Source organism: Calidris pugnax, unplaced genomic scaffold, assembly GCF_001431845.1.
Source record: "Calidris pugnax isolate Ruff unplaced genomic scaffold, ASM143184v1 scaffold273, whole genome shotgun sequence".
NCBI classification, from domain to species: Eukaryota; Metazoa; Chordata; class Aves; order Charadriiformes; family Scolopacidae; genus Calidris; species Calidris pugnax.
In genome coordinates this window covers 5,946,278-5,967,163 of record NW_015094508.1, presented here as the reverse complement: position 1 = coordinate 5,967,163, position 20,886 = coordinate 5,946,278, and the positions used below count along the sequence as shown (strand labels likewise).

General features: G+C 40.4%; 1 protein-coding gene across 3 annotated transcripts in view; it reads left to right on the top strand.

Annotated features, from left to right (window-relative positions):
- Positions 1-7,549, top strand: part of PIK3R1 (phosphoinositide-3-kinase regulatory subunit 1) — a 59,366-nt gene extending 51,817 nt beyond the window's left edge. For all 3 annotated transcript variants that reach the window (XM_014964934.1, XM_014964936.1, XM_014964935.1), the window contains 3 exons: positions 17-85; positions 2,361-2,531; positions 2,973-7,549. In XM_014964934.1, coding sequence (XP_014820420.1) covers positions 17-85; positions 2,361-2,531; positions 2,973-3,162 — 430 coding nt within the window. In that variant the 3' untranslated portion in view covers positions 3,163-7,549. The remainder of the gene's footprint in view (positions 1-16; positions 86-2,360; positions 2,532-2,972) is intronic.
- The last annotated feature ends 13,337 nt before the right edge of the window (positions 7,550-20,886 follow it).

The following is a 20,886-nucleotide window of genomic DNA, read 5'->3' as shown; positions in this document are numbered from 1 at the left end:
TGCAATTATTGTCCAGGTGGCTGACTCAAAAAGGTGTTCGGCAAAAGAAGCTAAACGAATGGCTTGGAAACGAAAATACAGAAGAGTGAGTATTAAAAGATTTAAATATTTCTGATATTTCAAATCATCTTATGCAAAAGTGAGATAAAGCATATTTAATTCCTCGACCACACAGAGGAAAGCTCAAGCCCACATCTCCAGCATCGTGCAAGTATTAGAAGGGACTCTTGTCCCACCCCTTCCCCTCTATTAGTCAGGGAAGTGCATAATCAAGTTACTACAGCACAACAGTGGAATTTAACCTATGTCTTTATTCTTACCAGCAAAATTAAGATCATAAGATCTTAGTATCTTATAGAGATGCCATACGGATGGATAAATTGTTTAGAAGTTTTCTTAGGCATGGGCAGCCTTTTTCCAAATTTCAAGTGTTGGTGCGATGGCGCTCTCTAGCACAGTGATATGCACATCAGTATATCACATTGCTGTTGGAGACAATAAAATCGCATATGCTGAAGAGTGATCCTTCTCTGTTATTGTGGTCTGGTTAATTTTTCTGGGAAATGGCAGGATAGTATTCTGTCTTTTCAGCAATTCAGTTTATTATAGGTTCCGACAGGGGTTTGGCTAATGAATACATTTCACTTCATTCTTGGGGAAAAAAGCAAAAAGTACCTGGGTGGTGTGAATGTAGACCAAAATAGTATCAAAAGTGTAGTAACAGTGAAGAATGAATAAATAGAAAAATGAAGTTGTTTGAGTAATATTCATATCAACATTTTTGGCCTAGGTAGTTTCCTGTACATGCCTTTTAGACTATCTGACTGAACATATAGCAGAAGCAGCAGGCTGACAATGACTGTTTCGTACATTTACATTCTAGCCTTGTCCACAATCTATTTTAATTTGGCTTGGTTTATTGAGTCTCCTACTGTTATCCTGGAAATTGTGCATCTCTGCTGTGGCTGGACTGGTAGAAGCAGGGAATAAAAATGGCATACATGATTTAAAGCCATGAAGTTCACTCAGTCTTAGCACAGCTCAAAGATGATACGATGGTGAATATGTGGGCACCTGTTTCCAGTAATACATCACTTAAATAGTAGAAAAAGAACAATGCCAGGCTCTAGTTTTAATGTAGCATCACAAGAGTAAGTGAAACTGTTTAAAGAAAATTTTCATTTTCTCTCACTCTGTGACTCTTCTTGCCAGTGAGTCTGTAAGTGCTCAGGTTTCTGCTGAAAAATTAAACTTTCATAATATGACTTTAGAAAAAAAGTTGTAATGTAGAAAAAAATCAATATAATGGGCAGCAAGAAGAACAGGAATTGCTTTTAGTAGGTGCTGAATGCATTTGAATATCATGCAGAACATAGGAGTACAATGGGATAAGGGATCTAGAAAGAATGTTACCTGAAAAAAAAAGAACCCTCTTTCTGAAAAACTGAATTCTGTGAGATTCTGAAGATTTTCAAAGTAGTCTACAGAAATCAGCAAAGACAGAACTGTGGATGAGTGAGAAGTCATGTTTCCTTGGACTGAGGAAAACTGATTAAAAACCTATTACAGTGGGAATAACTACATTAGTGAAACACAGACTGATTGTAAGCTGAGCAAGAGATGCAGGGTCCACCAGTGCAGGCTGCTGGAGAGGCGGGGAGCTCTGGAACTGCAGAATATCAAAGTGGTATCCACACAGCTGAACCAGAATCTTCTTTCATGGTGGACTTTAGCTCAGAGGATTCTCTATGACTCTGAATCATCTTCATAGTTGGTGGCTGTTTTGGTAGAGAAGGCCCTGTATTATCTGCTGTTCTCATACTCTGGTTATAAGGAGAGGATGAGCACTCTACTATTCCACCCTTCCCACAAAGCCATCTCCCCTATAAATAATTAATCTGTCTATCTGTACAACTGCTCATAGCTTTCCCAAGCAGCAGCTGTAGTTGATACATTGCATGATTTTTCCCTGCTGACCAAGTGTTCTGATCTTTGGAAATGAAGCTGACTCAAAGGGTATTGATTTCGTTGGGCTCGCTATTTACCAAAACAGTGAGCAATAGTAAAAGTAATGAAGTGCTTCAGAGCAGATTCTGAAAGATGATACAGCATCCTTTCATATCCTTTTTCAGATTTACATGAGTATTTATAAAAGAAACAAGAACCAGAACTTACATTTTATTTTTATTCAGTGGTTTAAATGCTGCAGTGTTACGTGGTTTACATCCCTAGTTTTACCAGAGAGGCATCCTACTAGCCACTGACTTTTTGTTTTTTTCAAGTGTGAAACGGGGACTACTTAATTAATGGATTTTGCTTTTCTATGGGTTTCACAAACATATTTTGTCCTATTTCAACAGCCAATACTCTATGGTAGAAGACGATGAGGACTTGCCCCACCATGATGAGAGAACATGGAACGTGGGAAATATCAATAGAAGCCAAGCTGAAAATCTGCTGCGGGGAAAGCGAGATGGAACATTCCTTGTCCGAGAGAGCAGCAAACAAGGCTGCTATGCCTGCTCTGTTGTGTACGTACCCTAACTTGTGAATAATGTAACCAACATTCGAGGCACCTACCTTGAGCCGGGGGCAGATAGACACTTGCATGTGCATGGATCCAATTGGATCTTCAGGCTTAAAAGCAGGCCAGCAAGTCCTGAGGCCATCCTTATTGCAGCTCCATTTCCTACACAGCTCAAACCTGTGCCACTCCCACAGATGAAGGGAAACAGTAGCATGGATGCTGTGTGTAGCTGCTAAGTCCTCCCTATCTTCTGCCTCCTTAAGCTAACACAACATCTACGAATTTGGGTTAAACCTAGGCTTTTACTATTATCCCACCACAGAAGACAGGCATTCTACATAGTGACTAGCACCTTAAGATTAATTGCAATACCTTAGTTTCTAGCTTAACGTTACTATACTGACAAACTAAAAACTGGTTGGTTTTTTTTTTTTTTCCTCTTTAGGGTGGATGGAGAAGTAAAGCACTGTGTGATTAACAAAACACCTACTGGGTATGGATTTGCAGAGCCATATAACTTGTACAACTCGCTAAAGGAACTGGTGCTACATTATCAACACACATCACTCGTGCAGCACAATGACTCTCTCAATGTCACACTAGCCTACCCAGTATATGCACAGCAGAGGCGATGAAGATCTTCTTAATACTCTGGGTTATTCGGTTTTTTTCTAAAGAAAAGATTTGACAACATTGAGGCCTCTGGAGAGAGAAGGCTCCTTTCAGCCTTACTCAAGAATTTGAGCTGCAGTATCAAAGCTGTCTGTCTTCAGATGGGACTAGAGCTTTTCTTCACAACTGCAGTGGGAGATATCACAGTACTAAGCTGTGAATGTACGTTTCTAATCTGAAGTGCTTTTTTTTTTAATTAAGAAACGAAAAACACAAGAGAGAGAAATCCTAACCTGATCTCCCTGCAGGGACATAGAGGCCTTTAACCATGGTGCTTGTTTACGACCACTTCTGAAGCTTTACCAGCTAGAATATTGGATTCTCCAGACACAAGGTGTAAGAGGTCTTTGTCATTCAGTTACTGGAATTTCGTGGTCACGACCTGGCTTGGATTTGGTGTTGCTGCACTCAGTGGATCCAAACACACAGCATTGTGGATTTTTTGGTTTCTGGTGAATGATATGTAGCAGAATGGCACTTTTATTTCTAAGGGACACTTTAAAAGGACTTCAGTTACAGTACGTTGTTCAGAGTAATTGTAATAGCAAAGTGCCAGGAAGTGTTTTGTTTAGACATTTAAAAATCCTGTTAAGAATATATTTAAGACTGAAGAAAACAGGATTTTCGATGGCATACCATATATAATAATGTATATAGTATTGGATGACTAACTATCATTGATGGAAACTATCAATACCAAACTGCTTCTCTTTTTCCCTTTTCTGTTTGCTGAAAGCTGAATTCTTAGACTGTGCTATGCAATACTGAATTTTCTTTAGGCTGTAGTATTCTCTCAAGTATATCTACAGGTTAAGCTAGTTTTTCTTTCTTGTTTCCTTGTCTTCTTTTTTCCTTCTTTCTTCTGCCTGAGGATATTTTTCCTGATGATTATTTTTTGTTATTCATTTTGTTGTTTGTTTGGGTTTGGTTTTTTTTTTTAATGTACAGGAAACCAGCAAGAGTTGGTTTCAGAATTAAGACTATGAAATATTTTACAGTTTTCTTTGTACAGAATATTGAGCTACTAGCTCAAAATTTAAAAAGTTGGTAATTTTTTTTGGACTAAATATTTTGTTGGGCAGTGCCTGATAAGCTTCAAAGCTGCTTTATTCAATAAAAATATATGAACATTACAAAATATCACTGAGTCCAACAATATTGTTTCAGAGATATCTTTAGAATACGGTACCACGCTATGTTTGCTTCTTGAAGCATTTTGAACTTCTATCATGATTGTCTTTGTATTTGGAAGACGAAAAATTGTGTATCCTTCTCTGATAGTGATTGCAGAAAAACCAAGAAATTTGGCTACAAGTGTAGATAGTTTGGATTTCAGAATGAATCCACTCTTCATAGTAAATATATGACTTCTTGACCTACTGTGGCAGAATTTTTGTCAGCATGTAAAGGTATTTTCATTTCATATGAAGGAAGTTTCTCTAATCTGTTGCCTAGGTTTGTTTTTTGTATTAGTATTGTGTAGAAAAAGCTCCCACCTTTACTGAGAACATTTGGATACAACTTAGAGCTAATTAAGACTGGAAAATGTTGTTTTGAAAATGATTTAGCTACCATATTTAACCTTTTGGATTTGTTTTCATAGGTTTGTAGGCCGAGGCAGTATCCAAAGTGAACAATTCTATAATTTCAGGCACCAGAAACGTACAAAATTAAGTTTAGTTAAATGAAACAAGTTTGCTCTAGTTGGATTAATATATTTATTAGGAATTCTGGGACAATTCACTGTGGGTAGTTTTCAGTGTTTATTTGTTGTCCTGACCGATAAGGAAATTCACACCTTGCAAATTGAGAAAGTAATGAAGTTCAGAGAAATTTTGGAAAAGGTTTGACTAAGTGAACATATAAATTTATTCTTCCCCCAAGATGCAAAGTCAAGACCTATTACTGTTAAAGGGAGTTGCACACACAATCAAAAGATTAAGACCCATGGAGTTCTCTGATAATAGCTTGGTTGTAGAGATACATGTGGTTTAATTCAAATTATGCAGTGCTTATTAAGCTATTGAAAATAATAATAAGAAATTTGCCAGGCTTCAGTAGATTTTATATTATCTTTTAATTTTTACATTATTCCTTCATTTCTGAGGCTGTAAGGCTTTTGATTTGTTTTTGATTTTGTGCTCTTTTTTTGTTTTGGTGGGTTGTCTTTGCTTTCCTATAGATGTATTTTCTTACTAGAATTTATATCAGGAAACAAGATTCAACCAACATTAATATTTTGGGATAGTCACCACTTAAAAAATTATTCTGAATATTTTTTCTGAATAGAATTTTAGTCTTCATCCCTTCCCTTCCTCATTCCACACTCTTTTCAGGCCTCTAGGACCATGTAAATTTGGTTTACTAATAACTGGTTTTTACTATAAAAAACACCAACAATTGCTCTAGCATGCCAGTTATACTACTTGGCTTGAAGTTACAAATTAGTTCAGTATACAACAATTTAACACTTGTAGCAATCCAAGATATTCTTTGGACATATATTAATTTTTGAATGTTAAATATTTTAAAAGTAAAATTGTATTTTTTCTCTATAAGCAAAATATATGTAATCTGAATTGATGTTTCACGTAGCATTTGTCAAGAAATTTTATTGTAGTTAAGGCATTTGGATCTAATTTTCCTCATATTATGAAAACCTCTGCTATGTCAGTGGGCCATATCCTTAGCATGCCCAGCCCAGTATGGGGTATCATTTGTTCCTGTTGTGCTGTACAACTTCTCTTCATCTGTCGTTGTAACAGAGAAAGGAAAAAAAAAAAAGTGTGTGTGTGCAAATTTAGCACTTGCTTTTCTTGCACAAGCAACCATATGAAATAAGCACTATGTTGCAAGGATGAGTGCATAGGGCTTCCTAAGGGGAAGTTCTGCCTACACAGGGTCTGTGCAATTTGCAAGGATCACTTACGCCCTAAAATTGGCACAAGTGGGTTTTCTTTGGTTTTTACATGTTGTGTGGCCTCTGCATTTCCCTCCCTCCTTTAATGCACAGAGCTACATCCTGCCAAAGGCCCTACTCAACTGCAGAGTTGTTTGTCCTTAATGTACCATATTGTTCACTCCAGTTTTGATTTGATCTCAAACAGACTAATATATACAGAAAAAAAACGTATGGGGATATAACTGAAGAAACACGGTGCTTTTCTGTATATCTATTGACATTTAGTTTTTCCATCTAATATGATTCAAAGGTGGGATTTGTTTTGTTACATTTTTTTTTGTTTGGGGATTTTTTTGTTCTACTTCAAATCTCTGAGTTATGCTGCACTGCAGCAGCACTTTCACAAGGCCTTTGAAAGGTGTAACACAGAGAACCAAAACCCACAAGCAAAATCAGGAGTTTCTGATTTCCTTAAGTTGAAATTTGAATTTGCAGATTTGGGGATATGTATCTGTTCATATGCCTGCACACTTGCTGTGTTTATGTATGAATAGATTCTAGTATAGCTGCAATTTCAACAAACATGATCATTTTGCTGAATTCAGTAAGTGATATCATTAACTTTGTTTCAAGACACACACACACATGCACACTAGACCTTTGTGGGTGCAGCATGTTTCCAAATGCAGTTAGAAAACTGAGTTTCTGTGTTGTTGGATATTTTCTTTTTAAAAAAAAAAAAAGTTTGTCTGTATGGTTCAGTTATCTAAGAAATCTAGTCAAGCAATCTGTAAAACCAAATCTTCAAATTTTCTATTTGGTGTCAACTGTTCTGTAGTGAAGAAATGGCTTTGTCTTGTAATTGGCAATGAAATAATAATGCTTGGGAAAACATTCAGATGCTTCTAATGGGGAAAACTTATGCCGATTTTCACACAGTGCTTTTGCTATGCATGGTATTAAGTTGGGAAGGTGAATCCTGATACTATTTTTTATCAGGGTCACTTTAGATATGGGCAGCTCAAAGCACAATGCCTCCCATGGGACAAGGTTCCAAGATGCAACATTTTATGTAGAATTATGTTGTATTTACTGCAGTTGAAGACTAAACTGGACTGTGGGAGTTGGTAACGTTACATTGCACTTGTCCTAATGAGACTGCATTAGCTGCCCAGGATGCTGCTATTTTTTTTTATTCTTGTTTTTAGAAATAAAGCTCTGTTCTGTTAAATGTCTTTAAAACATTAAGATTACTTTGTTTTAAAATGGTTGTTGAGGAGGTGAAGGGTAAAGTGGGTTGTAAATTGCCTTTACAAGGCAACAATGAAAACATGCCTCCTTGAAATTTTGTTCAAGCTATAGAGTTGATGGAGCTGTGTCTTGTTTTTAAGTTGCTTTAAAAATTGTAATAAGTCTTCAAGCAGAATAAAGGTTGTTTTGAAACTGCATTTCTGTTGTCGAGGCTTCAGTAAGGACTGAGGTGTCTGTCTGCCAGGATCCTTGGCTGACTCTTCATCTCTAATGTGGCCTACTTTGAAAGCAAGACCCAAATGCTCATATTATTAGAGAGAACTAAGGAGAAAATAATTGCAGCTGACTCACAACCATCCTATGTATTGAACTGAATGGAGCACTTGAGTAGTTCCGAAATAGTCTCTTGTCAAACAGTGCCAAAGTGGCAGTTCTGCTCATCTCATACTCTTGCAAAAGCATCACAATATTCGTGATCTGTGATCTGCGTTTTGCATTGCAGATGAAGTTCTGGTTCTACTGAAATCAGTGTGAGTTTCGTCACTGATTTCCATGAGGCCAGCTTGTCAGCCTTTGTAGCTGTAAGTTATTTACCAAATTCATGGCTGCATCTAAGTGTGAATAGCAATGCAAGAATGCAGAAGAAGCAGAAAGCGAGGGGGGAACTGGGCAAGACCAATTCTGAGCGTTGTTTTCTTCCCCTCATTATTGGTATGCGTTATCTGACTGTTTCATCTGTATCTTGCCCCAGGAGAGATTCTCCTGAGAAGTCAGGAAGACATTCCTATTCCTATTCCTATTCTGTCCAAGGTTTCCATTGCAAAATGTGCCCACATCTTGCGCACAATCACATAATATGCCCTGGCTGAGGTACTGGGGTAGCACAGGCTTGAAACAATTATCAATAGTCACAACATTGTCACTGGCCCTTAGAGACTATTATAAGAAATACTGATTAAACACTATTATGTTTTTAGCCCACTTAATAGAAGTGGGGCTAGATCTCCGATGAACGTATCTGTTGCAGTTGTTCTCAGCAAGTAAGGTGATTCTTTTAAACAGACACCGTGTTTATCCCGTTCCTGCTCCCTGAACTGATGTTGAGCAACACAAACTCTACTGCAGCCATGGAGCTCAACAAACCAGGGGAGGTTTAGATTGGATATTAGGAAAAATTTCTACACCTAGAGGGTTATCCAACATTGGAACAGGCTGCCCGGGGAAGTCATCCCTGGGGGTATTTAAAAGATGGGTAGTTGTGCTGGTGCTTAGTGACATGATTTGGTTATGGATTTGTCGGTGTTAGGTTGATGGTTGGACTTGATGATCTGAAAGGTCCCTTCCAACCTATGGAATCAATTCTATGATTCTGTCTGAAAAACAAGGCTTGCTACATCACAAAACACACATTGTCCATCATCAACTGTTGGGAGAAATGACGGCTGGCTGATCATAAACTGCAGAAATCTACAGACCAGCAGATTTTTTGCCTATATCATACGTTGTATAGAAATTACTCTTGGCAGTCTGGAAAAATAGTTTGCAAAAATGTCATTCTATTTTTGCTATCTGCAGACAAACACACCTCCACTTTCCCTCTGCTTTCTTGCTAAGGCTTGATGGTCATTTTTCACAGGGAGTAGGAAAAACTGCTTAAATCTATCTTTGTGCAGCTACAAGTGGGTGTGATATTTTTAAAGGCTCAGGAATGCTCCTCGTGGGGATTTTTTTGTCCCCAAGCCAGTTGACTCCTGTGAAATTGTGTGTGAGTAACTTCACACAAATCCCTTGGCCTGAGCTGAGAAGACAAAAAGGGAAGAGGAGATTTTAAAGCTTCTCACTGTTGCCTTCTCCGGGCTTCACTGAAGGGACAGGTGGCATCTCCTCCCCTCAGCATCCAGCATCTCCCCAGGCTTCTCTGCCGCCCGGGGAGGGGGGGGAAGCTTCCTGCAGCCAACTGACCGGGCCCATTGTAAATCATACACCAGCGCTGTATGATGAGCTGGCTGGTGAGCACGGGTGGCTTTGGCAGGCAGAGGTCCTGGCAAAGCAAAGAGTCCAAGCAGGGGGAGCAGGCAGAGTCCGAGTGAGTGCCTGTGGACAACCCTGCATGGACAAACATGAGCGCTGCCACGGCTGCGGGTGGGGGCAGGCCGGCACAACATGGCGGCTGTGAGGAGAGCCCCGTGGCACAGACCCGCCAAGGCCCGGGGCTGCCCCTCGCTGCTCTTAACAGCCTCCTCAGAGGCAGCCCGCCCTTACGCCGTGGGGAAGAGCCCCTCGTGTTTGCAGAGGCACCCTTTTGGGATAATTACACTTAGGATACACCTAATGTTTGCCCCAGGGGCCTGACCCTCCTGGGGCCCTCATTTAAGAGGGTGGAAACTGAGGAAATGGCAAACAGTGAGGTCCTGCCAGCATCCCTGGCTGTAAAGAAAGGCAAAAATAAGCAGTTCTGCTTTCCCTGCGGGACGGCACATGGGGGGCTGGAGTCAGACCCGCTTCCCGGCAGACATGGGCTGTACAAAAGGCATGAGGTGCTTCCTATCGCCCCCAAAACAACAAAAAATATGCACTCTGTGAGCACTGCTGAGGACATGGTTCCCGTGTCTTTTTTTTTTTTTTTTTGTTAAAATCCCTTTGAGGACCTATGTTCTCAAATACATAGACTACCAAAAATAGAAACTCTGTAGGGACCTTCTGGGTAAACAGCTATCAATCGATCAGCCACTATTCAAACTTTGGATAATCTTTGCAGGGACCAGCACTTTAACCTCTGAACAGCAATCAGATAGGCAGAAACGTCCTGGCAATTCTTCGAAAAAGCAGGTTTTTATCCATGGCTGTGCCAGGCCACGTTTCCTGCCAGAATGCAATTGCAAGGACACCTCTTCTTGCACCATTCTCTACGAAGAAATTACCTTGGCATACTAAAAAAGAAGGAGTTTAGGTCACTGATTTAAACATGTGCAAATATTGACAGGAGAAAAATTTAACAGGTAACTCACAAAAGCTTCTAAAACCTGCCATCCTCAGGTCTTTGAACAAACAATATTGACAAAACCAGACATGAATATATTTAATTCAGATGATGATTTCACTGTTGTGTGTCTGGTATTCCTAACACGTTAGAAGACTGTAGCCCAAGAAGAAAGACAATTAATTCATACCTGAGAGCATTTCTTTCTCTATAAATGTTTATTTCCTACATGGTTGACTTTATTTTTCAACAAATCTTGTGCTTGGTGTAAAACAAATGTTCTGTGAAGGTTGCTGGATTAATCCTTTTTTTTCTTTTTTTTTTTTTTAAAGTTGCAACCAGACAAAGTAATTCAGCAGATTTGTCCACAGGCTGTTTTGTGAAACAGACACACACAACGTCAATATTTGGTGACTCTTCCTGCAGGGAATCACTGCATCATAGAATGGTTAGAGTTGGAAGGGACCTTAAAGATCATCACATTCCAACCCCCCTGCCATGGGCAGGGACACCTCCCACTAGAGGAAGTTGCTCAAAGCCCCATCCAGCCTGGCCTTGAACACCTTCAGGGATGGGGCATCCACGACTTCCCTGGGCAGCCTGTTTCAGTGATTCACCACCCCCACAGTAAAGAATTTCTTCCTAGTATCTAATCTAAATCTCCCCTCTTCTGATTTAAAACCATTACACCTTGTTCTGTCACTACAGAATCACATGGCCGGTTTGTGTGACGGGGTGGCCCATCACACCTGCCTGCCCAATACCCACCACAGTGATGCTGGCTGTCCTGTGCCCTCAGGGCAATGAGGGATAAGCTTTACCTCTCTAAAAGGCGGGTGTAGCAGCTTATAGCAGCTTGTATGTTGTGAGGCTGTATGGGAGCAGAGACCTGAAAGACCATGAAGTAGAAATATGCAAGTTATGCAAATCCAGCAGCTGCCAGAGCTGGAGCCAGCCATGCCATACCAGGGGGCAGAGGCCACGGGAACAGCCTAGTACCTCTCACCGTACCCTCTGTTCAAGGACAAAGACTACACCATGCTGAGCCCCTGGGTGCCTTCCACCTTCCCTGTGAAATCCATGCAGGATTGTTATTCTGTTGGGTAAAGGCTGCCACTTAAAAACAGTGGCTGATTGCAGGTTCATGCAATTTGCAGCTCTTCCACATTTCAGGAAGACAGTGAGGTTGAACGTTTTGAGGTGGGATTCATCTCATCTAATTTTAAGCACCTAAAAGAAAGGCTTGTCACCAAAGCGGTCTGGCAAAGCTCTCTGCACAGAGATCCAGGCAATTCCCCAGGGTGATTCATGCCACCTGCCTCAGGCACTATTCTTAGGATGTGGTGAATCATGTTCTGGAATCTCTCCATTGACTGGAGGGGGAGCCCAGGCAAGTGGCTTATGCTAGACATGCAACTTCTGGGTGGCTAAGGTTAGATAAATTCAGTCTTTTCCCTGCTGATAGGCGGTTCAATTTTACTCTTTCCAGTACCAGATGTGATATCTTCTACTCTTAGGCATAATGACAAGGGACAATTAATTTGGGGCAGGAAGTTCAGTTGGTTTCTAAATTTTGGGTCTTTTATAATAATTGTGAAGGTGGCAGACAGATTCAGAAAGATTCTGGCTGCATCTTCCTTGGAGCTTCAATGCTGGACTCCATGCAGAGGAATGCAGATAAGCACTAATTCCAAGATATTGCTGGCTTCTCTGCCTGCTCCAGGGCAAAACCTAGCAATGCCTGAGGCCTGGCTTATTGGTGCCTTCTAATGGCCTGTCCATGTGAAAGCCGTAGACTTGTCTTTTGGAGAATAATTTGGTCTCTTGCCAGCCATGTGGTCAGATGAAAAGACATGGAGGAAGGAGATGCTGCTATTTTTTCCAAGTGAGATCAGTATGTTAGTCTATATTTCCTATCTATATTTCCTTTCTTACTCAGGGAAACCTTATGGAACTTGACTTCTCTCTTTCCTTCCAGTTTATCCATAGCCGAGAAAATTGGGTGACATATTGTGACAATAAAACTAAGTTAGGAAGGACTTCAGTCAAATTACCTCCCAGTCACACTGAGCGCTTCTACAGGGCAGGAGACCTGTATGAAATTCCCTGTGCATCTACTGCATGGAAATTTCAAGAAGGTGGCAGGCTGTACAGTATTTTTTGGGTACAGGAGCATATTCATACCTACCCCAGTTAAACCAAACCTTTCAGTGGAGAATGCTCTGCTGACAAGGATCTGCAGGCTGCATGGAGATTTTCCCTGTCCAGTGAAAGGGAAGATCTGGTCTTGGACAGCCTCAGTGGCTAGAGCAGATGCAGTGACAGGTCTAAGGCAGGAACAACATTTACGGGAGAAGGTTCAGGAGACTTGAGATGAAAGAGGAGAAGCTGTTTTGCAAACAGCTGTTGCTCTGCTGATAACAGGCAATGTAAACAAGAAAGCCATGGGCTGTGAGCCCATGAGCAGCAGCAGTCTTCAGGGTGTATGAATAAGATCCTCAGAATGGGTTCACAGCATTGCACCTCTTTATGGTAGGCACTGTAGATTTCTGGACAAAAGAACAATGCTTCCATGTGAAGACAGACTGACGTAGCAAGTGAATAAATGTGCACAACCAACCTCCTGCGGGGCTGTGAGTATTTCAGAGGGGACAGGAGGACAAACATTAAAAAAAAAGCGCCAACTGGTATACAAATACACACTATTAAATGACGTTGATATTTCAAAATGCCTTGACCTTCATTACCAGTAGCAGTGTTACTAAAACTGAAATCTTGACATGGTCTGTCCGTTTCCCACTGTAATCTTGGTGGGCACAGATGAGCAAGTTCTTGTCCATGGTTCTCCAGTGGCTCTTATCTGACTGGGCCACATGGTCTTCCAGCAGGGTGTAGCCAGAGGCTAGACCCAAGTTGTCTTCCTTTAGTGCAGGTCACTTGGGTACATATGCAGTCTTCTGACGAGCTGTGTGCAACAGGTCCTGGGTAACGCTGGCTCAAAATAGCCATCTTCAGAGGAAGGGAGCAGAGTGGAAGGGAAAGGGATTGCTATTAAAATCTTGGTAAGAATTTTTTTCACAAGAGTCTTCGCCATGGTCATGGTGTCATATACAGAACTGCACATCCTCTATTAAGATTGTTCAAGAAAGTTCCTTTTGTCAGATAAATGGCTTACTCAGCAAAAGATGTCATCGGTCTCCAGCCTTTCCTAGAAATTAATCTAGTCATGGACCTTGAAAGAGACTAGGAATGTAAGACTCAACATGTACATACTAGAGTTGATTGAGAATAGTTTTGCAGGGAAAATTCTTATTAAAAAAACCCCACTTGTCTGATATAAAACCCTCACAAGGGCTATGCGTTCCACAGAACTTTTTCAGTATTCAAAATTAAAAGCAGGACTCAATTTTTCATCAAAAATAGTCTGTTAGCCAACAGACCATGCCAATAGTCACTTATCATATGTGATGTCTAGGAAAGTCTCCAGTGAGCATGGCTGAAGTCAGAGATGAGGCATCCTAGGTGAATGCTCTTCCCACTAGACAAAGCGGTTAGCTTCAATCCACTGTTGCTTTTTTAACTCCATGTGAATAAAAATATTTATTTGGACAAACATAACTGATTATAGTGCCTAGTCATTATGGCTGTTCATCAGAGACAAGATAGGACTGAACTCACATCCCTGCTTCAGTGGTTACTCCATGTATACAGCATGAAGCCTCAAGCTTCTTGAAAACTAGGTAGGCTTAGGCTGATACAGGTAATCGTATAGCTATAAAGAGGGAGGTGTTTTTCTCTAAGCAGACTGATTTCTTGGTTCTTCACTGAGTATTACAGCTCAAGAAGTGACATCTAGATCAGAACTACTTTTAGATCAATACCCACATTTCAAGGCTTAATTGGTCTGCAATGTGAGTCTGGCTTTGGATTCTAAAAGACCAAAGTCTGGGAGGTTTTTCCACCATGAGAAGCTCTCTCATGCAATTGTAGAAATCACAAACCTTCTGCTTTGAACAGACACAACTTAAAAACAGAACAGGAAACCAAACCCAGCCAGATCTGAGTGTCACACAGAAACTAGACTGAATTGGTGTTTTCATAACAGTACTTTATCCACCCAGAAATCAAAGGTCTTTTAGATCCTAAGTTTTAGTTTGGCTCATTTTTACTGAAAAGCTCAATACTGCCTAGCCTTTTGGACCAGAAATACGAACATTTGAACACAGCAGTAACAAAAAGGCCAATGAATGTGTTAGAAGGTTTAATGGCTCTGAAAATATACCACAGCATAACTGTTAACTGATTGGAAGCTCTAAATCAGAAAATATCTTTGGGTCTTCTGTTTCAAACCCCTTCCCTCTAGACTGGTCAAATCACAGCACAAATTCATGTGAACTAAAAATGGACAAACATACATGATGGGGCTGTGTGTACCAAAAATCTCTTTAGATTCTCTGACTCCATCTAATCCCAGCACAAGAATCCCCCCCGAATTATCTTCATTCCCTATAATTAGATCTGTTTGCCATTCAGGTGACTATTTTCACTGTTAAAGTGATTAGCCCTGCTTACTTCCTAAGCTAAAATGTCTTAAAAAGGTTTCTGCTTTCTTCACCAAGAGTTTTAAACATGACTGAGCAGAAATCACTGGTCAGGCCTCTTAGTCTTGGAGACATCCATCAGCTGATAAAGGAGAAAGTTTTCTCCTATCCTTTTGCATAGGAGCAGTATCAAAGTGCAAAAATCCTGAGTGGGTGATTAAAACACCACTCAAATAATCCCTTTTGGAGAGTGTTGGAGGAGCACCTGTTCAAATGCTGTTCAAGCAGCAAAATGGTGATCATAACCAACAGGTGACTTATTTGACACCTTTTTCAATAATTTACCCAGCACTGGTATTGCATTTGTAAGTGAAAAAGTGTAAATTTTCAGTCTCATTTAATTTTGCTGTCACAAGCTCCCGTGGAATGCTTTTGTACCAATGTCTTAGAAACCTGTTCTCCTTGTGTGCCTGACTGCATGCACCTAGTGTACCTGAATGATATTTGCCATGGAAAATAGAACTTGTCTTTCCCAGTTAGAGAGATTGACTATTCTTAAGGGTGCCCGAGTCTTTTGAGCTCTTTGTCCATTGAATCTGAGCTATAAACTTTGTTTAACTACTGTTCCCACAGGGGAGACCTCTTTTTTTTTTTAATGTTCTTCTCCATGTTCACCTCCCAGTCTAAAAGGCCAGGCTGGATGTGGCCTTGAGCAACCTGCTCTAGTGGGAGGTGTCCCTGCCCATGGCAGGGGGGTTGGAACTCAATGATCTTTGAGGTCCCTTCCAACCCAAACCATTCTATGATTCTATGATTCTATAAAAAGTAAGGGAAGTAAGGAGGGAGGGAGGGCAAATTGGCAGTCTGATCAGGTGCTTGGCTTACTCGGTCATCAGCTGTCACTTTCAGGACAGGACAAACTGTGGATACGAGAGCAAATTCACGGGGGCCGGTGAAAAGATATTCTTGTGGCGGTCACCCGAATCAGGAAGGTTCAACTTATTCTGTCTCTGGTTTAATGTGGAGGTAGCTAGGAGTGGGGAGGTGGGGAGGAAGTGGTTATTTCGTTAGTGGTAAGAGCAAAGGGAGGTGTACATTTCCTCTTCTAAAAGTGCAATGTATAAAACTGCTCATAGGGTTTTGTGTGTCTGTAGATAGGCATATAGGACAAGTCAGTAATTGTCACTGCTGCAGCATCAGCTTGCACCATAAGCACAATCAGTGAGAAGTCCCATACCTACCTTTTTTTCTCAGCTTGGCAGCGGAAATTCACACCTCAGTCTGTTGACTTATCAAACCTGAATCTGTGAGAAAGCTCTCATACAGTACCCAACCCAAAGAAGATAAGTTCATAAATCAGTAAGCAACTGAGATCTTTCAAAAGTAGTGGAGATCTTAGACTTCATATGGTTGTGGTCTCCTTCATCTGTAAAAGTACCAGGTAGGACAACAAAGATGGTTGAAGGTGTGGAGTGTCTTCACTGTGAGAGGAGATAGCTAGACTAGGGTGCTTTAATTTGGAAAAGAGGCTGATGAGGAGGTGTGATAGGTACAACCACTTCTGAAAGACAGAGAGCCGGCAAACAAAGAAAATGCAGTTACAACTCCTCAGAACACAAGGTTGGGGAGCATCAAACGAGCTTAACAGGTGGTTGATTTAAAACAAATGAATATAAATAATGTGTAGGTGAAGTGTGAAATTCTTTGACCTGGGAAACTGAATACTGAAGAGCAATTAGACAAATTCATGGCAATCAGATCTGTCAGGACTGCTGAACAAAATGCTGCTACAACTGCTAGGCAGTAAAATCCTTACACTGCAGGTAAAACTGAAGCAATGATTAAATCAAGGAAGCTATTATATGGGGACAAATCAAGTATCTGAAGAAAGTTATTGTGATAATTCAGACGTGGGTTCCAAATTTGTTAAAAGCTTGTGGGTTAGGCTCATTATAACATCAGCTACCATGTTTAGCTCCACATATTAATTTAAACTTCTACTTTCAAAAATGTGGGGTGTTGTTCTCCTTTGGCTTTTTTTTTTTCAGAATTTTGATTCAAACTTGTGTCTCATGAATATTACTTTCTTTTTTTAACTATTTTTTTTTTAATTCTCCAGGAGCTCATAACTGATCTAATAAAAGTTTTGTAAAAACCTGTCAGAACTCCATCTCCACAAGAGGATGTGAGATTCACTTTCAAATTCTGGGTTGTACAATACCGTAGCTACACATACTAAAATTACACCAAGTATTTGTCAAGATCAACAAATAAAGGATTATACTTACTGTATTCTTATGACCTTTTTCTTCAAAGGTAAATGCAAGCTAAATTTCTAGTATTTCTCAGCTTTTGCAGAGGCATTCTAAGAGGCTCAGTTTTAAACAAGATTGAACATGTTCACAGCTGAAATCTAAATGGGTTCTGCATCCCTGTTAAAATGTTCTGCTTAAATGTTTGATCCTTAATGCAATCTACACTCTGCCCACAGCAAATGTTCCTCCCAGCTGCTGTTCTTCCCATTAACAGAAAGGGGAAGAAGAATTAAGGTACTGCTCTATCCAAACATGTTGAAGCCAAGAGTTCAGTAGCTGCCATCCAATATGCAGTGGCCTATAATAGATTGGGTAATTGCCTGCCCATATATTCAGAACTCATATTGCATGAAAATCACGTTCACTTTGTTAGAAACATTTTCCTGATCATTTAGCCCTTCTAATTTCCAGTCATTCAAATGGGGCTTCCTCCTCCTTTCCATTCTGGAAAATTCTCCCCAAAAATGATAAAAAAAATGGGATTTTTTTCCCTTATTATCCAGTAATTAGCCATAGGAGGAAGTTCTTTCTTGGAGAGGAAAGAGGGAAAACAAAAGCCCTAGGATCATGCCAGATTCAGTCCATTCATCCCTGAATTATCATAGGTCAGTCATTGCATTTCAGTCTGATGCATTTCTAAATTTGTATTCCCTCCTGCCATTTGTCTATTTTGTCATTCTTCATTACTTGAACAAGTACTAGTAGAATCTCTTTCTATTTCCAAACACTGCAAATACAAAACACTAAACCAAAACAAAAAAAACCCTCTCCTTCAGATGAAGGCAGTGACAAACCAAATTTTCCCTCCAGCTTTTCAGGTAGTGTCACACTGGTAATGTGACACTGGCAAACGATGTAATTCTGAATAATTTTCAAAGCAAATATCCCAATTCCTTCTATTTATTGGTAAATGAAGAAACATATGCAATTCATACCAGGCACTAGATGACTAGAGTCTGAAAAACTTTGTCCTATTCTTTGATTCCTCAGTTTCACTCAGTAGCCTTGCAGTCATCTTACTTAATTTTTGGCATTGTGTAAGAATAGGAGTTAATTGGCAGGCGACTGTGCAAAAGATTTTTGTCTATCAGATCAAGCTGCTCACAGAGCCCCCGCTGGTGACTCTCATCAGCTTGCCTCTTCGATCTAGATGGCTCTGGGGAGTAGTGGACACAGTTCACCTAAAATATTCATGTACCAAAAAAAAGTATTCATCCCTCCCTGGAAATATGGTTGGGTTCTCCCCTCCTCAGATTCTTTTTCTTTTGGCTTTGTCTCTTCCTGTGGCCATCTGACTACTACATTGACAAATACAGTGTATTAGGCAAGCAGGAATTCATTGGAGCGCATACTAAATTACCCAGTGCAAGCCTGTCATTGCAATTGGTCACATTTCTTCTTTTTCCCTGTTTCAGCAAAGCCTTATCTCTTAGCTTTCTGCCACAAGCTTCTTTGCGGCATGGAGGAAAGGCATGAGAGAACACTCAATACATACAAAATGAAAAGTGAAAATTTAGACACACACACAAAAAAGAAAAGACCTCTGAAAGTTAACAGAGGAGATTTCCACGTGCTCTGTAACTGCCAAGCATCCACTTCTAGTTTTTGGGAGAAATAACCCAGGACACAGCACTTCTGAAAAAGCAGTGTGATATTGTAACCACACAGCAAGTTCAGCAAACCAATACCACTACCAGACTCCATCAATACCAACCTCTTTTGTGGGCATTATTCCTCTCTACAGACATAATTTAACATTCACAGGCCCAGAGTAAGCATAATTAGGAGGGATATGGTGGCCCAGTGGCTAGATCTCTCACCAGGAGATATAGGAGAACAAGGTTCAAGATCCTCCTCTGGCATCCATTTAATTATTTATATACCCTAATAGATACTATTTATCTACTTTAACAGCACTAACAAGAGATCTCACTTGAAAAGGTCTTGTTCCAAGTACCTATTAGCATCATGTTGAGAGTACTCCACTACATTGTGAAAAAGATGCTTTTTTGTTCTTAAACTGACTCAGAGACAGAAGCTTATTAGCAATTAGCCATTCTAGTGAGCAGAAGACTGGTCTCCCTTCCCCTTGGGTTTTCTTTCACCAAACAACAGTAATGTTGTTTGTATTTCATTTACTTTCATGAAAGAAGAAAACTGTTGTCTGCTGCTGATGTGGCAAAAAAACTCCATCACAGCTGGCGAGCTATGTCAGCTCAGTTGCCACCTTTTCAATGATTTCTGGAGTATAAGAGGGAGCCAAGGACTGTTGCAAATGGACTTTGAAGTCACCTGAAACAGGTTTTGCGTGAAGAACTGCTCAGCCGGGTGGCATCACCTCATCTTGTCTAAGTTGAGGCAAAACAACCCCAAGAGAAAACATTCAGAACTCTAAAAGCTCAGGGTCAGTGTGGAGGGGCCAAGAGCTCTGGCCCCAGAATTGAGCTTGTGGAGTAGACTTTGTTAGAAATCAGCTTAGCTGAGAAACAATTTTTTGAGGATTACTGAGAGAACAGCTAACAGCAGGATAATTTGATTAGAGACATGGAATTAGATGAAGGAGTAGCTTAAAATAAACTGCTTAGATACTTTGAAGCTATGAGTAATAGGAAAGACTGGAAGAATGCTCTGGTTGTTTTTTTGGTTAGATTTTCAAATAAATCATTCAAGACAATTTGCCAGTGATGGAGGCTGTGTGGAGGAGGAAGTCATGCAATCATGAGCATAACGAGCGGGGCAGAGGTAACAGACCCCAAAGGGCTGCTGCAAAAGAGTCTTTCTCACAGGAGAGGGTACTTGGCAAGCCATGACTTAGGAACTGCTCTGTACACATCGGACGTTATTACAGTGTGGACTAGCAAATCTTTTTTGTAGTTTTAATAATGTATTATCATTGCTGTTTACCTCAAACAGAAACCGAACCACTGCAACAGCAAATACCACCTGCCAGAAGGCTTTGGGAGGCAGAAAATCCATATCCTGCTGGGTGCTTGGGATGGGCTTGCAGCAACAGCAATACGCCAGTTCACCTGTGTGTATAGATATCCTGGGTCTCAATCCGTAGTGACCCACAATGCCCTCATCACTTTCTTGAACTGAATCTAAATCCTTGGAAAATCTGAGGCTTGGTTCTCGGTTTGGGTTTGAAATCAGCAACCGGGAAGCCAAACCCTGCACAAATGTACACGTATTGAGCTGCCATGTGCATTAGGAACAAAGGGAGACTGTATTTCCTTATTCAAGTAGGACAGAACTATTATTTAGCTTGACTGTTCAGACAGGTGAGTCTCATTCACCACAAGTCAGGGATACAGAAAAGGTATCTTTGATCATGTGTCTTTGGTCCTTCTTTAAGAGAAGTGAAGGTTCAAAAAAGTTAACTTAAGATGATTGAAAAACACAGCATAGTACATAGCTGCAACTTGCAAAAATTTTAGTATCTCTCTAATATCCAGCACCTTTTGTGTGGGTTTTCATTTCACTATTGTGAATTCCACTGGAAACCAGCTAGAGAAGTTAGATAGTGAAGCTACATATGTAACTACTTCCATACCTATCAGTAATGGATGTGTCTCTTTGAAAGCCAATTATACCCATATGGTTTCCTTTTTTTATTTGCACTATGTTAAGCATAAAGCAAAGTTTGAAGGTGTGTTACGCAGTGCATTCTAGCCTAGGCTGCCTCCCAGGCCAAATAT